Genomic DNA, 14,951 nt, shown 5'->3' with positions numbered 1-14,951 from the left:
CCAGACTGACTGATAGCGAGTGTAATATGCTTGCGTAGTATAATTCCAAGTAACACGCTTCACGAACATCACAAAGTCTTAAGACGTGACGTGGCCAGCGGCGCACGCAGGATTTCACGGGGGTGGCACAACTCAAAATGTTTTCAAGTACAAACTCACATCACGTATTCTCGATCTCACCATTTTCACGTGCATGCTAGCAGCTTTCAACCGTCAACATGTAGCCACGTGCATATTAATACATATTACATAAGTTTAATAAGAGGGGGAGGGCGCGTGCTCCCGGGACTGTTATGTGCGTGCGCCCGTGGCCTTGATATACAGCCATACTGTGTGCTGAACTCGGAGCGTGACAGGAGGAGCTGATGATGGTCTCAGCCGTAACTCGGAGAGCGACAGGAGGAGCTGATGGTGGTCTCAGCCGTAGCGATACAGCAGTGACACCGGCACCCAGCAAGTAAAGATCATCGGGTACCGCACTACACCCGTTTGGAAGCTTAGATGGGTTGAAGTTTTGCGGTCCCCGAAGAATAATTGAGCGAAAACGCAGAGTAAAGATTCTGATGCCGGTTCGACGATACAGCTCAGGACACCACCTATGGTTATTATCTGTCAGTTGGGTAAATTTGAACTGTTCAAACCGTAACAAAAGGGCTCCACACATTCAGGAAACATCGAAATTGTTAAAAAAAACTATCTCTTTCTGAGAGAGAGAGAGGGGGAGAGAGAGAGAGAGAGAGAGAGAGAGAGAGAGAGAGAGAGAGAGAGAGAGAGAGAGAGAGAGAGAGAGAGAGAGAGAGAGAGAGAGAGAGAGAGAGAGAGAGAGAGAGAGAGAGAGAGAGAGAGAGAGAGAGAGAGAGAGAGAGAGAGAGAGAGAGAGAGAGAGAGAGAGAGAGAGAGAGAGGAGAGAGAGAGAGAGAGAGAGAGAGAGAGAGAGAGAGAGAGAGAGAGAGAGAGAGAGAGAGAGAGAGAGAGAGAGAGAGAGAGAGAGAGAGAGAGAGAGAGAGAGAGAGAGAGAGAGAGAGAGGAGAGAGAGAGAGAGGAGAGAGAGAGAGAGAGAGAGAGAGATAGAGAGAGAGAGAGAGAGAGAGAGAGAGAGAGAGAGAGGGAGTGGAAGGGAGTGAGAGGGAGAGAATAAGAGAACGACACAATATATATATATATATATATATATATTCTGTATATATATATATATATATATATATATATATATATATATATATATATATATATATATATATATATATACTAGAATGCCTAGAAGTAATAACAAGTCATTAACAGACAACACCCAGTCATATGCACAGCACAGAGGTGTAAAATCGTACTCCCTTAGACGGGCTTGACCACCTCTCCAATTTGCACCTCTGCCCTTCCAACTTAACAGAGACAACTCTCAGATTTAGACGTCATACCTGTCGAAAATCCAAGCAATCCAAAATCGCGTCGAGTGAATCGTTAAATAGTATTACAACCTTTTCCAAGTGGCATAATTATGTGACATGAGTTGAAGGACAAAATCAAAATTTGGGGAGAGTTCAGGTTGGTCCACTCATCGAAAAAACGCCTGTCAGCCGGTGTAGCGAAAGCATACAACTGCAGAAAAACGCACAGTTGCAGTTGCGCAGCAGTGCATTTGGTTTTCAGTCAGGTTCAGCAAGCAGGTGCCATCCACATTGTTCGGCGCACGGTGTCAACACGCCGGGAGTATTGCGTGTGAAATCATCAATAAGCGCTCCACTAGAATGAACAATAGAGATCCGTTTCCCAGCCCAGAATCGCGAGTGCAAATGAAACGCATGCATATGCGGATCTCTGTATGCCGGGGGCGGCCACCTAGCGGCGGGCGGCCGAAGCCTGGGGCGGCCCAGGCGGGCCTATAAACCAGGTCCTGCACCTGGGCGCAGTTGGTGTCGGTCGGCGGGCAGCAGCAGTCGGCAGGCGACATTTCCTCCACCACCGGTGAGTTGCTGAGCCGACACTTGTCCGGCGCTCCCTCCGCTGCCGGCTGCCCAAGCAGTCCGAGGCCCCTCTCCACCACCGCCGGCTGAGTTCTTTCCCCGCTACCTGTCGGACATCTCCTCCACTGTCGCTGAGTTCCCAGTCGCCGTACATCGGCCAACCCTGCTACCAGTGAGTTGTTCTGTCAGCCGGCACCTAGCTGTCGAGCCGACATCTGTGATCCGCCCCCCACTGCCCGTCAGCTGTCCCACTGACATCCGTCAATAGATATCTGTCAGTCATCCTCCTCGCCAGTGAGCTGTCCAGCCGACATCGGTCGGACCGGCAGACCGGGCCGCGGCAGTTCTCAGAGGCGTTTCAACAGAAACACGTGACATGTCGACTGGAGACTGACAGAGGCACGATGCGCTGCGCTATGCCACAGAGGGTGGAGAAGCCCTCGGAAGTGGCGGTACACAGTCGTTAAGCATAAAATGTCGCTGATAGGCTGCAGCTGAACGTGAATGCACCACCAACTTGGCGCCCCTGAAGTGAGCGGCCTTGACCGTCGCGTGATTGGTTAAACTCTTGTCTGGTATCTACTTTCATTGAGCGACAATTGTCGTCCACTGGTGGGAATTGGAGCCCTCGGCTACCAATCCTGACCTCAGCTTGCAGGCCGTTTGGATCGCCGATGTGTTTATTGACCGAACAATGCGTTCCCGTAGGCGGACAGACAATTTGCACAGGGTGTGTGTTAGGCAGGCCATTTCAATCGCATATTGGGTATCATCTAAGTATCATCTAGTATATTGGGTATCAACTTGTCTTCGTGCGACCCGCTAAACTATAGGTGCGTAGTGTTCAGCTTGCACTTTTGCCGCAATGCGCAGGACTCAGCATGTTTAAATAAACAGACTGAAGCTAAAATTGATTCGCATATGCATTAGCTAACGTCGCAACCTAACTGAGCAGTCTCATTCATTTAAATGTCAGCAGTCCTGCTTCCAGACCCGAATAACAGCACAGGTGGTTGAGAATTGGTTAGATCCCTTGGTCTGACACATATCAGCCTGCAGCGGTTCCCAGCCTGCATAGCTCTGTATGCCCAACACTTTGGATTTCGGGTCCCTTCGGTCATGCCAACCGAACCCGTGGCCTCTTCGTCGCAGTGGTACAGATTCTAAACGATTATTGTCAGACGTGCTTCAATCCCGTGTTTCGCTATTCACGCCGCTTGAACCGTGAACTTTTCTCTTCACTCCACATCCTCGAGGTTTCTGGTCAAGCTTGTGTAAGCACCGACTCTGTTCTTTCACCACATCCATGTGAAGGCCAAGCGTCTCCTGCCCCCTCCGCGCGAATCGTTATCCCTTTTGTCCCCGGTGTTAGTTGTTGATTGTCTAAATTAGAGCCCTTCGGCCAGTCATGGCCATTTCAGGGCTATGGGGGCTGGACAATGGATAACATTCGGGCAGGACTACATGAACTTGGGAACCTATCCACTGAGGCTTTGCTCGCACAGGAACCTCTCTGCAGGGTGCGCACCTAACGCTGGGACAGGGCCCCCAGCAGGCACTTGTGGCTGGCCCACGCAGCCTGCCCCGGACAAGCGGGGCGTCGTGAGGATGCAGGATATAGCGAGCAAGGGGATAGAGGGGGCGGATGCGTCCCTGGTGCGGACCCAGGGTGCCCATCATGCTAATTGTGAGCCCCGGGTCTAAGTTATCTTGCTCTTGAAACCAGGCGCCACTACCACACCGCCGTTAACCTCGCGCCCCTCCCGTCTCCCCGGCTGGGTGCGGTCCGGGGTGGGGTCCCGGAGGACGCCCTGGTCCCGGTGCCGGCACGCCTCCGCGGTCGGCGGTCGGCCGACGGGCCGAGCCGGCCAGCCCCGGCCGCTCGCCGGGAGGCCGTGTCCCCGGCCGTCTGGAGACGGGGCCGGCGTGACCTTCCGGCGGCGGGGCGAGTCAGCGGCCGGCCCGGCCCCGCAGACCGCAGTCCCGCTACCCCCTCCCACGACCCCGGCCGGGCCGCCGCTGGCGCTCACACAGGCGCCGGCCGGCCCGCCCAGCTCAGAGAACAGCTACAGCGTGCTGTAATGCGGGTGTTTCGCGCTCTTATGGAGGTAAATGACCCGATCATTTCAAATACAGACCATCGGGATGTGTTGCCAAAAGATGAGCCGTTTATGTTTGAACGTGTATTGTCATTTACAGGTTTTGAGTTTGTCTGCATTTAAGAAGCACTCTTCAGACGTGCTAAACTTTTACGTGTTATTCTGTCAAGGGAAGTACCAAAAGCATTGTCGGCTTATAATGGCATAAAGGTGCTCTTATTACTTCATGAAAGCAGCAATGATTTTAGTCGGATCCATTGGCACACTTTGTTTCCGTCAAAGATCAAACTTATCAAGTATTTCAAAGCAATGGGATGTTTGAGAGCTGCTGTCGTGATCGAATGAAGCAATCCAAACTAGTCTACTCCTCATCACAATTAAAAATGAAACCGTGGCATGCATTGGGAGCATTTTGTGCATTCAGTTTCATGAAAGCAGCTGTCTGAAAGCAGACCGGGACCGTGACCAAAATATTGCGAATTTGTGCTCAACCTGATTTACGCTTTTACCAAAAAAAGCTACATTACACTAGTCTTAGCTCGTTGTATACACTGTCATGCGCTTCGTGAAACGAGAGCTGCACACCCCAGGAAAGCCGGTAACACTGCAAATCGTTGATTTCTGGCGGGGCAGCAGCGTGCCCGGTTTGAGTCCCAGCTGACGGGCAGCACGCTCCGGCAGACATGGCACCCTCAGCCTGACGACCGCGGCCTGGTCCTGTTTAGTGGCCACATCGGCGTCCACTGGCGGTCCGGCGTCGGGCGACGTCACTCGATTGGCCGTCGATTGGCTCCACGTTCATTTTGAGCTTTCGGCTTCACCCAGCTTTCGGAGATCAGCTGGTCTCTGGTGAAGCTTAGCTGAGACATACAAAGCTATTCCGTGGTGACAGGGAGCACCCTTTTGTGGAGTCCGGACTACTCCACGCTGGACTGTACGGGGCTTTTAGTTGATTACACGACCGGGCATCATAATTAACGGCAGCCTGCGTGACGTAAAGGCGCCCAAATGCTGATGCATGTTCCCTTTCCCCAAAACGAAGCAGCAAAATACTCACAACTGATTAGCTCCACCAGGCAGATCACAGAACGCATTATGTCGGCATCACAAAATATACGGGCACGTTTTCGCTATGCGCCATCGTGTTTCGCTAGTACTCGCGCTGTCCAGGTGAGCGGACTTACGCAGAAGTCCAGACGGCATCACGACCAGGTCTGTATCGCGGGTCAGACCGACTTTTATATATAGACGGGCTATTCGTCGCTACCAGCCGGGGTCGGACCGAGAGGCCGGCTGCTGCGCCGCTCCCCGCCGGCCGGGTCGGACCGAGAGGCCGGCTGCTGCGCCGCTCCCCGCCCACCGCGGTCCGGAGTCAACCAGGTCCGTCGATCGGCTCTTGGCTGCGGAGCCGCCCGCCGCTGTGCCAGCAGACGGCCCCGCTGTCCGGGAGGGTCGGCGGCCCTTGACGGGCCGCCGGCCTGCCTCCGGGCCGGCAGACCACGTGCCGAGATTGGGGCGACCTTGTGCCGGTCAGTCGCCACCCCGCATGGGCTGCAGCCTGGCCTATGCATGAGGTGTGCAGACGGCGGCACGGCCTGGTACCAGGTACGCGCCCCGTTCCGCCGCCTCTGTTACGAAAACAGCGCCAGCCGCAAGTGTAGCCTTGCATATTGGGGGAAGGCTCCTTTCGCAATGTCTGGGGAACATTGGCAGACCCGGTGCCGATGATAATTACGTACTCAAATGGACATCCGAATGAAAGATGATGTGACTTTTGGTGCTGCTCGCTCATTCACAGATGCATTTTCTCGGCACACACAGGCGGAAATAGCATATTGACCTCCGAATTCCTGAGCTATAGAAGTTAAATGCTGCCGCATTTCCCAGCCACTTGTCATTGTCCAGCCGGTTGTCGCCATGGTCAGCGTCATTCTCACATAGTTATCTCTCTCGGCTGTTATATGTATCGGCCGTTCAGTGCTTCCTGTGACGCAGACGGTGGCCACTGAATGTTGGTTCCAGTGAAGACAGAGTTGTGAAGAAGACCATCGATGGTACATGCCTGTAAGCTTGCCAAATTACATTGCTGTGGCCCTTTTAGTTTATTTTAATCGTCGGCAAGCATCTTAGCGGCTTCGATGAAACATTTCATTCCAAAAAGATGCAGTCGCTATGCACAACTTAAGGCCGCTGGGGTGCATTTCATGCTCCCTCAATCGTTTGTCATCAGCTTACATTTCGGATGAACAGGCGTCCCCAAAAGGCGTCCCCAAAAGCACGTGCCGACGCCTGTCTGTCCCCCAGCCGTTAGATCACCCGATCGGCGCACCTGCAGCGTGAAGCCAGCAAGACCACGTGGCACGCCGCGCCGCGCCGCGCCACACCGGTCTGTTCGGCCGTATGCAAACGCCTCGCGCCGTGCATGACGTACGCGATACCTATCGCTGTCCCGGTGAGAGGATGCCCTTGTAGAGGGGTCTGTCGCCGGGTCGGGCCGGCCCGCTGCAGGCCTGGCTGGGGGCGAGCCCGCCACAGCACGACGGCCTCGCTCAGCGAAACAGGAGCTACGTCCGGCGGCGCCGGCGGCCGACCGCCGCTCCTGCCGGCAGCCCCCCTCCCCTCCCGGCCGGAGGGGGTGCACACGACCGGTAACCGGCGCGTGTGTGGCAATCAGAGAAAACGGCGACCGGCCTCACGCCTGATCGGTCCCGGCGCCGAAGCGGACGTCCCGCGCCGCGCGCCGGCTTGCCGGCGGCCGGCCTCGGTTCCGGCGCGTTATCATCACAAAGCGGGAGCGGCCCACCCACCTCTAAATCGGCCGCGCCGTGCTGGCCGGGCCGCCGGGTCGTCCGCAGGTCGGCCGGCACGCGTCCGCCCCACTGGACCGACCCACATTCGGGCGGGCTGGGAGCGGCTGGCGGCGGCCGACGCTGCTGCCTCGGCGGGCTTCTCTCGCCGTGGGCATTGTCCACCGCGCCCGCCGACCGACATTGTTGCAGTGCGCTCCCGATAGCGCCATTGTGCGGCCGCTGTCTTAGCGGTGGGCCAGACACCCTAATAATGGAGCCGTTTACAAACACGGTTTCCCCACTGCGACGCGGCCGGACGGGCTGGAAGATATTCCGGTCGGGCTGCTAGGGACGTCTGCAGGCAGGTCAGGTCGGCCGAGGTCGAGCGCACCAATTCAAACTCTGCGTCCGGCGGGACGAGACAGGCACCAAAATCGGCCTGCCCTGCGCTGAGGCCTCCGCATCCGCAGCGAGGCGCAGCCGCCGCGGTCTGATCTCACAGAGTTGGTGACGGCGGCCAGTGACCTGACCCAGCTCGGGTCCCGGGCGCCGCTCCTCGGCGGTGGGGCGGCCTCAGGAGCGCCCGCCGCCGATGTGCGGCCGGCGCCCTCCGCATGCCGTCACGCGGCGGCGCGGGTGCATCCACCGGCGGGACGACCGGTCAGATGCCGCGCGGCCCGGCCGGGGCGGCGCCGAGCCGGCGTCTGCCTCAGCCGGAGGCCGCTGGCCAGCCGCGGCCGAGGAGCAGGTCCAGACCGCAGCGTCGGTCGGCCTGCCGAGGCCGTCCAGCCGTCCTCGCCCGGTCCGCCGCCGGTCGGGCAGGCTCCTGAGCCGCCGCGAAGACCCTCCCTCCCGCCTGGGCGAGACGGTGACCAGCCATAAATAACTGCGTCCGTTGTGTCCGGCCGTCCCTCCCTGTCTGGCGGCCTCTCTCCCTCTCTCCGTTCCGTCTCCGTGCTCGCCTCAGACAGCGGCCCCATGACTGGCGCCACCGGAGCAGCGGCCGCCACCATTCGACCGGTCGATGTAATTACGGAACCCTTCGGGAGCTAGGGTTCCTTGAACTTTTCTCAAGGCCCTGATGTGGGCCTCCGGAACATACCTGAGCGGTCGGCGTCCGTGCAAAGTTGCTCATGTCCAAGCTAATGCGCAGGGTTTGTTGTAGATTGCTGAGACTGTGCAGTCCTGCTTCCATCGAACATTGCCTCCGGCTATGCCACTTAAACCTAAAGCGATGGAAATTTCCCGCACCGGCGGTGTGCGTGAGCTCAATGCTAGAGCAGTGCACAACTTAATGACGCCAATTGACCCTGCAGCATTTCCGCATTTCCAGGGGCTACCAGGACCATAAAATCTCAGGGATTAATCGACGTGCTCTAGCACCATCTAGCGCAGGGCAGACAGACACACATTCACGCTGTTTCCCCGAACTTACTGCTTCACTCTGAATCCTCGCGGCATCCCGTCTCATTGGGGCGTGCTGCGGCCGTCAGCCATGAGACGGCCCAACGGCAGCCCTGTCGGGAGCACCGCCAGAGCGCCCGCCAACACCCCGGAACACAGGCCCGCCCGAGCGTTCGCCCCTACCTCGGAGCACAGACCCGCCCTACCTTGGAGCACATACCTGCCCGAGCGTCCGTCCCTACCTCGGAGCACAGACCCGCCCGAGCGCCCGCCCGTACCTTGGAGCACAGACCCGCCCGAGCGCCCGCCCGTACCTTGGAGCACAGACCTGCCCGATCACCCTTCCGTACCTCGGAGCACAGACCTGCCCGAGCGCTCGCCTGTACCTCGGAGCACAGACCCTGTGCGGGGTGAGGCTCGGGGACGAAGGCCTCTCTCTCATATGGGCGCACCAATGCGCTCGTCAGCTGCCACGTGTTTTTGAAATGGCAATCGCTGGCTGAAACAGCTCTCATCAAGCCAAGCCACACTAAATGGAGACAAACAGAGAGCCAGCGGCTTCCGTTACAACAGTACATTGGATATCAGAGCAAAACATCAACTTTAACTTTGGAGAAGCTCGCATGAAGTGACCAAACACTCCACCACTGCCAAAGTCCTAAGAAATCCCACTAAAGACAACGCCGTGACAAGGAGCTTCGGTGCTCCTATGTGTTCGGTTATAGTCCATCCATTTCAGTGTTTTTGGAGTGAGATTTCATGCCATTAGCCGCTTTCAATACAGCGGGAGTTAATGGTTGAAGTAGGATAACAAGCAAGCATTGAAATGCATTGCGGAAACACCCAACGCTCCGAGCAGCATTCATGATAGAGAGTGATCCGGGAGAGCAAAAAACACAACAATGAGGTGAAATAAATCATCACGCCAAAATGCCACACACTTGAGCCTTCTCTACTTACATCAAGCCCCACAGAATGCGCGAAACATTTTGCCAGGGGTGAATGGCACTCATAAACCTGTTGCACCTCGACAATGCCGCAGTTGCAAAAGTGTCAGGGCTTGAGTCAGCGGGGCGGAATCAGCACGCGCCACGCATTGGTCGCTCCCCTGACCTGAGCGGCCGCCTGACCGTGGCTTCCTGTCTGTTTCAGCTGACGTCGGACAAGTCTCACCAGACAAGTCATGGCTCCCGTTAAAGTGATGCTCGTCCTGGTCCTGGCCGCCACAGCGTTCGCTCGTAAGAACATGCCAGACACTTAACGTTGCCTATCGCAGCGGCAGAACTTATTCAATGTCATGCATCGCATCTAAATGGCAGGCTACCTGCATCGTTCGTCCACTGAAACAGTATAACGTATGCTGCTACGTTTCATGCGATGTTCACATGCATTCGCTGTTGCGAGTAAGACGGCCAAGGCTTTGGCTTGTTTCCCAGTCGTTATCACGGCAGTCAGCTGCCTATCCGCACTTGGCTGGGGTGGCTCTGTTTCAGAAGGAATGACATTATATATCCGGTAACATCTTTTTTTCTGTCGAGCGAAGATAGGCACGACGTGGAGCGGGGTGGATGGGTGGAGAGGGGCAGTCCTACGTAAGCACCAACTGGATTTAAGCCACAGACATGCTTCCAGACGCTTGAAGGGTGCCTCAACGGTTAGTAGCTGCTTTCCTGGCCAATGTTTAACCTGTTATGATGTGCTTTTGCAGTGCCAATGGACCGCCAGGTCAGGGAGACTGCCGAAACTGAGGATAACTCCGAGGCCAGCAGCGGCGAAGGTGAGAAAAAGCAGTGGCAGGGGCTAAAGGAGAAGCGAAATTTCCGTGTGAATAATGCATGCAAGCTACAGCATACACATAACTGTGAATTGCATCCCCGCAACAAAAATCCTTCTCAGCATTCGCCATCCTTTCATGCCTGGAGACACTCCTGAGCACAGTCGCGAAGTCGGCGCTAATCAGCGACCGCATGGACCGACGTGTTGCTCACCCCGGTCTGCAGCCACACACCCCGTTGCGACCGCGGTTTGCAGCCACATTCCCCGCTGCGCCCGCGGTCTGCAGCCACATTCCCCGCTGCGTCCGCGGTCTGCAGCCACACACCCGCTGCGCCCCCGGTCCGTACCGACGCACCCGGCACGGCGCCGGCGCCAGCTTGCAGTGTGCGTCGTCGACGGCGTGGTGTACGAGCGGGGCGCGCCGGTGCCGACGGCCTCCGGCTGCGAGCTGTGCGTCTGCCAGCCGCCGGGCTTCGCGTGCAGCGCGATCCAGTGCGAGCAGCGCGCCAACACCACCGGCTGTCAGCGGAGCGGCTCGAGCGCCACCTGCTGCCCGCAATACCAGTGCCGTGAGTAGCAGCCGTCCGCGTCCTTCCAACGTCGAACGGATAGGTGGCGCTACTCCGCGCCCGGCAGACGTCATCGCTGCGGTCCGGTAGATGGCGCGGCTGACGTGCATGGAGACGGTGCTGCCTGTCCCGGCGCTGGGAGCGGCTCGGCTGGCGGGCTGCCGGCTGGCCTCCTGGGTCGAACCGGTCCGACCACTCCGCCTGGTGAAAGGCCATGGGATCCCTCCGCATGGGATGACAGGACGGCAAGGCTGCCGACCGGGCACTCATGGTGCAAGGTGAATGCAAATGCAAAGTGAATGCTCCACAAGGCAAGGCTTCAAACCACATCCTCTCCAGCTGCCGGCTGGGAGACGTCTGGCCGCAGTCGCATGCCACACAAAGCTCTTCGGTTCTGCATGTGCTCGAGCAAGATCTTGAGGACTGCTGAAGCCCTCGTGCGCCAGACTCCTGGCCCATCGCACACCAACGATGCTTGCGATTGGATGGAATAGCATGTGGCCTTCGGCGATCTTGAGGTGCTTAAAATGAATTATCATGGGTTTCGGCAGTGTGACAGAAGTCACAACTCTCCAGGGCTTCGGGTTGGTAGAGGCTGCAGACTGTCTGCATATCCCCGGTGCCCATCAGACATGTTCGAATGGCATCTAACTAGAGACAAATACGATGGAAGCTAGCTTAGCGTCGCGCACTTGACACGTTTGATCGGTTGATACAGGAAGATCGCACTGAGACAGTCACTTGCGCCATACGGAAGCACTACGCAGTAAAGCACTCATCTATCTCGAATTGTCGCCACTGAAAAGACAAAAGGTGTCATGACCACCGTAAAACCACTCATTTACATTTGGTAGCCTGGTCCCCGACGCCAGTTCAGATCGCCTCCACCACGCCAGCCCTCGGATCTCCGGCCGGCCACCGGTCGGTCGTTGTCCACTCCACCGCCGGGCGGCAACACCGTCGCACCGCCGGCGGCAGGAGTGGCGAGTCTGAGCCGCGGCCCGCCGCCGGCCGGCTCTGTTTCAGCGTGTCAGTTCGGCGGCGAGACGTTCGAGGACGGCAGCCGGATCGAGGACCCAGCCGAGCCGTGCATCATCCGCTACTGCATCGACGGCCTGGTGCGCACCACGACGCTGCGCTGCTTCACCCGCGACGACTGTGCGCCGCGGACCGTGGCCGGCCGCTGCTGCCCCAGCTACGACCACTGCCCGGCGCTCGGTTAGTGGACGCGGGGCCAGCTCCAGCGCCCAGCCCAGACCGGGCCGCGAGCACCGGCCGGCGTCGGCGTCACCCGGCCGGCTGCTGACCGAGCGTCCACACCGCCGGAGCTCTGCTGGCACACAGGCGCCGCAGACTCCCTTCGCCTCGCCCACACCCGGGCGTTAGTTGGGAGGCCAGCGTCGCGGCCGCCCGGTCGAAACTCCGCCAGAGCGGCACACGGTCGCGCCGCGTGACGAACCGGTCCTCCGCGAAGAACCGATCGGCCTCCATCGAGGGTTCTCGCACGCGGCCGGCGGTTCGGTGGGTTCATCACGCTCGCGGCACACACATCACCGCCGATCACAGTCCATGGCCGTCACGAGGATGTTGTGACGAGTATCCGCGCGAGCCTCTGCGGTCCTGACTCGTCGTTCCTTGTTTTGCAGGCAAGTTCCCCCAGGGGCCCGCCGAGCCCTACCCAGCGGAGAGCACCGTCAGCGCATCCGAGCAGACCGCTGCCCCCGAGGTCGACACGGTCACTGCCACGGAAGCGGGTGAGGAGACCGCCGCCGAGGAGGCGTCCGAAGAGCAGCAGAACACCGACGAAGCGAGCGCTCCCGAGGCGGAGAAGGCCACTGATGAAGACGAGCCCACAGAAGATAAGAATATCGACGAACAAAATGAGAACAAAGAAGAGAAGGAGGAAGAGGAGGAGGAGGAGGAGGAGAGTGACAAGGCCGAGAAGCCCGCCAGCGTCCCCGCCGAAGAGAGCGCCGCCGAAAATCTCATCCCGGACACGGACGAGTCGGAGAATGGTCCGACGACTGACGAGCACCTGGAGCTGGCCGAGCCCGCCGAAAGCAGCGGACTGGAGGCCGAGCCAGAGGCGGCGGAGGCCGGCCAGGAGCCCAGTCTCGGCCTGGAAGCCGACAACACCTTCGCCGCGGCGCTGCAACTGACGCCGGCCGACCTGACAGAGGGCAGCGGCCGCCCGGACGAGGACGGCGCCGACGGCTCTGGCATCGTCAACTTCGACTTCCCAGCCAGCGAGCCGCTGCTGCTGAGCACCGAAGGCTCTGGCCAGCTGGAGGCGAACGAGGCCGAGGGCTCGGCCAGCGAGGCGCTAACACTGGGAGAGCTGGCGGCGGACGAGACCGAGGGCTCGGCTAGCGAGGTGCTGGGAGAGGCGACGGACGCTTTCGAGGGTTCGGCCAGCGAGCCACTGCTGCTGGAAGAAATTGCGGCGGACGAGGACGAGGGTTCGGCCAGCGAGGTGCTGGGAGAAGCTACGGACGCTTTCGAGGGTTCGGCCAGCGAGCCGCTGACGCTGGGAGAGCTGGCGGCGGACGAGACCGAGGGCTCCGCCAGCGAAGTGCTGGGAGAGGCTACGGACGCTTTCGAAGGTTCGGCCAGCGAGTCGCTGCTGCTGGGAGAGCTTACGGCGGACGAGACCGAGGGTTCGGCCAGCGACGTGCTGGGAGAGGCTACGGACGCTTTCGAGGGTTCGGCCAGCGAGCCACTGCTGCTGGGAGAGCTCACGGCAGACGAGACTGAGGGCTCGGCCACCGAGGTGCTGGGAGAGGCTACGGATTCTTTCGAGGGCTCTGCCAGCGAGGCGCTGACGCTGGGAGAGCTTGCGGCGGACGAGACCGAGGGTTCGGCTACCGAGATATTGGAAGGAGCGACGGACGCTTTCGAGGGCTCGGCCAACGAGCCGCTGCTGCTGGGAGAGCCGGCGGCGGACGAGACCGAGGGCTCGGCCAGCGAGGTGCTGGAAGAGGCTACGGACGCCTTCGAGGGCTCGGCCAGCGAGGCACTGACGCTGGGAGAGCCGGCGGCGGACGAGGCGTCGCTGTACGAGGTGGAGGGCTCGGGAGCGGCCGCCAGTCTGCCGCTGCAGCTCAAACCCGCAGAGGAGGCGTCGACTGCCCCGCAGCCGGCGGAAAGCGACACCCTGAAATCCGAGCAGCTGCTGTCGGGACTGACATCCCGGGGCGAGGCCGAGCCGGAGGGCAGCGGCAGCTCACCCGACGTCAGCGGCTCCGGCGACAGCGCGCCGCCGTCTTTCGACGCTCTCGCTCTGTGAGCCGCCCGCCGGCCCAGCGCGAAACCGTGGCATTAGTCGGTCCGTGCGGTGATTGGTGGTCTGCTGGCGTCCGCTGATGACCCTCGCAAGCCTGATCGAAGAGCTCGTTTGCCGGTTGAGTCCGATATTTATATTGTGTCGCATAGCCGTGCTTTTAGTGACGTCATGCTCATCACTTCTGGTGAGAATTGCTCAGGTTGACCCCTGGCGCAGTGACCTAAGCTCGTCTGATGACGGCAGTTTGCCCAAGCAGCTGCGCCTGCCATCGGACATGTTGGCCCCGGCGTCAGGTGTTGTCTGAGCGAGTGACCGTCGACACAGCTTTCGAGCCGCCGGCTCTGTCGACCCGCTGTCCGGTTCAGCCTCGTCGAAAAAACCGGCGGCCATCGGCTGTTGTACCGCGAGCTGATCACGACAAATAAAGGTCTACCATGAAGCAGTGTATGATGTGGACACATCAGGGCAGACGTGGCCGTTTATCAACTGCGACCGCTTGACATCATTAGCGATTTGAGTTTAACTTGACTTTCCGATGGAATTTCTACTTGTTCTTATAAAAACAAGCAGACCCCGCCGGTTTTGCGGGCTCGCGGCCACTAACCTCCATATGACTTCCTGTTAGGCACTGTGGGCCCATGACTGACACAGGCGCTGCGACCATTGTTTCAAGAACCCAGACCAATGTAAATAGTCGCCCGCGGGCCTTGCTCCTGCTTGGGAAATTGGCCTCCAGGGTTCAGACTTGCAGGAGGGGCAACTGTTCGGTGTTTGTGGTTTCTGGCCGACTTAGACGCCTGCACTGTCTTAGAAGCCCTCACATGGTGCAAGAGGATCTCTGGCTGATATTTTAGGTCATGACCCTGCGGGCCGCGATTATTTATGTCACCTACAGCCAGTTCTTCGTGCCCTTATGTCCTCCAGCCGGGCTCTTGATCGTCGGATCCGGTGGGTCGCTCGGGTCCCTCTTTGGGTCTCATCAAACACTGCTCTAGGTCGGCTTGGGGTCCCTTGCAAACACAGGACACTCTATTCGGACCTGTGGGCCCATGACAGATACAGGGCCCCGA

General features: G+C 58.9%; 1 protein-coding gene across 3 annotated transcripts; it reads left to right on the top strand.

The window, feature by feature from the left end:
- The first annotated feature begins 1,894 nt into the window (after window positions 1–1,894).
- On the top strand, window positions 1,895–14,320 carry LOC119112329 (cilia- and flagella-associated protein 251). Of its 3 annotated transcripts, XM_037236456.1 has the most exons (6): window positions 1,895–1,962; window positions 9,406–9,491; window positions 9,962–10,030; window positions 10,413–10,598; window positions 11,625–11,816; window positions 12,245–14,320. In XM_037236456.1, exons 2-6 carry the CDS (start codon window positions 9,437–9,439, stop codon window positions 13,882–13,884), a joined length of 2,142 nt encoding a protein of 713 aa, XP_037092351.1. In that variant the 5' UTR covers window positions 1,895–1,962; window positions 9,406–9,436; the 3' UTR covers window positions 13,885–14,320. The 3 variants fall into 3 exon arrangements, with proteins under 3 accessions (XP_037092351.1, XP_037092352.1, XP_037092353.1); XM_037236457.1 differs by lacking the exon at window positions 10,413–10,598; XM_037236458.1 differs by lacking the exons at window positions 10,413–10,598; window positions 11,625–11,816.
- The last annotated feature ends 631 nt before the right edge of the window (window positions 14,321–14,951 follow it).

This window comes from Pollicipes pollicipes, unplaced genomic scaffold (genome assembly GCF_011947565.3).
Source record: "Pollicipes pollicipes isolate AB1234 unplaced genomic scaffold, Ppol_2.1 Scaffold_7261;HRSCAF=8764_pilon_pilon_pilon, whole genome shotgun sequence".
Taxonomy (NCBI): Eukaryota; Metazoa; Arthropoda; class Thecostraca; order Pollicipedomorpha; family Pollicipedidae; genus Pollicipes; species Pollicipes pollicipes.
This window is presented reverse-complemented; position numbering and strand designations above follow the sequence as displayed.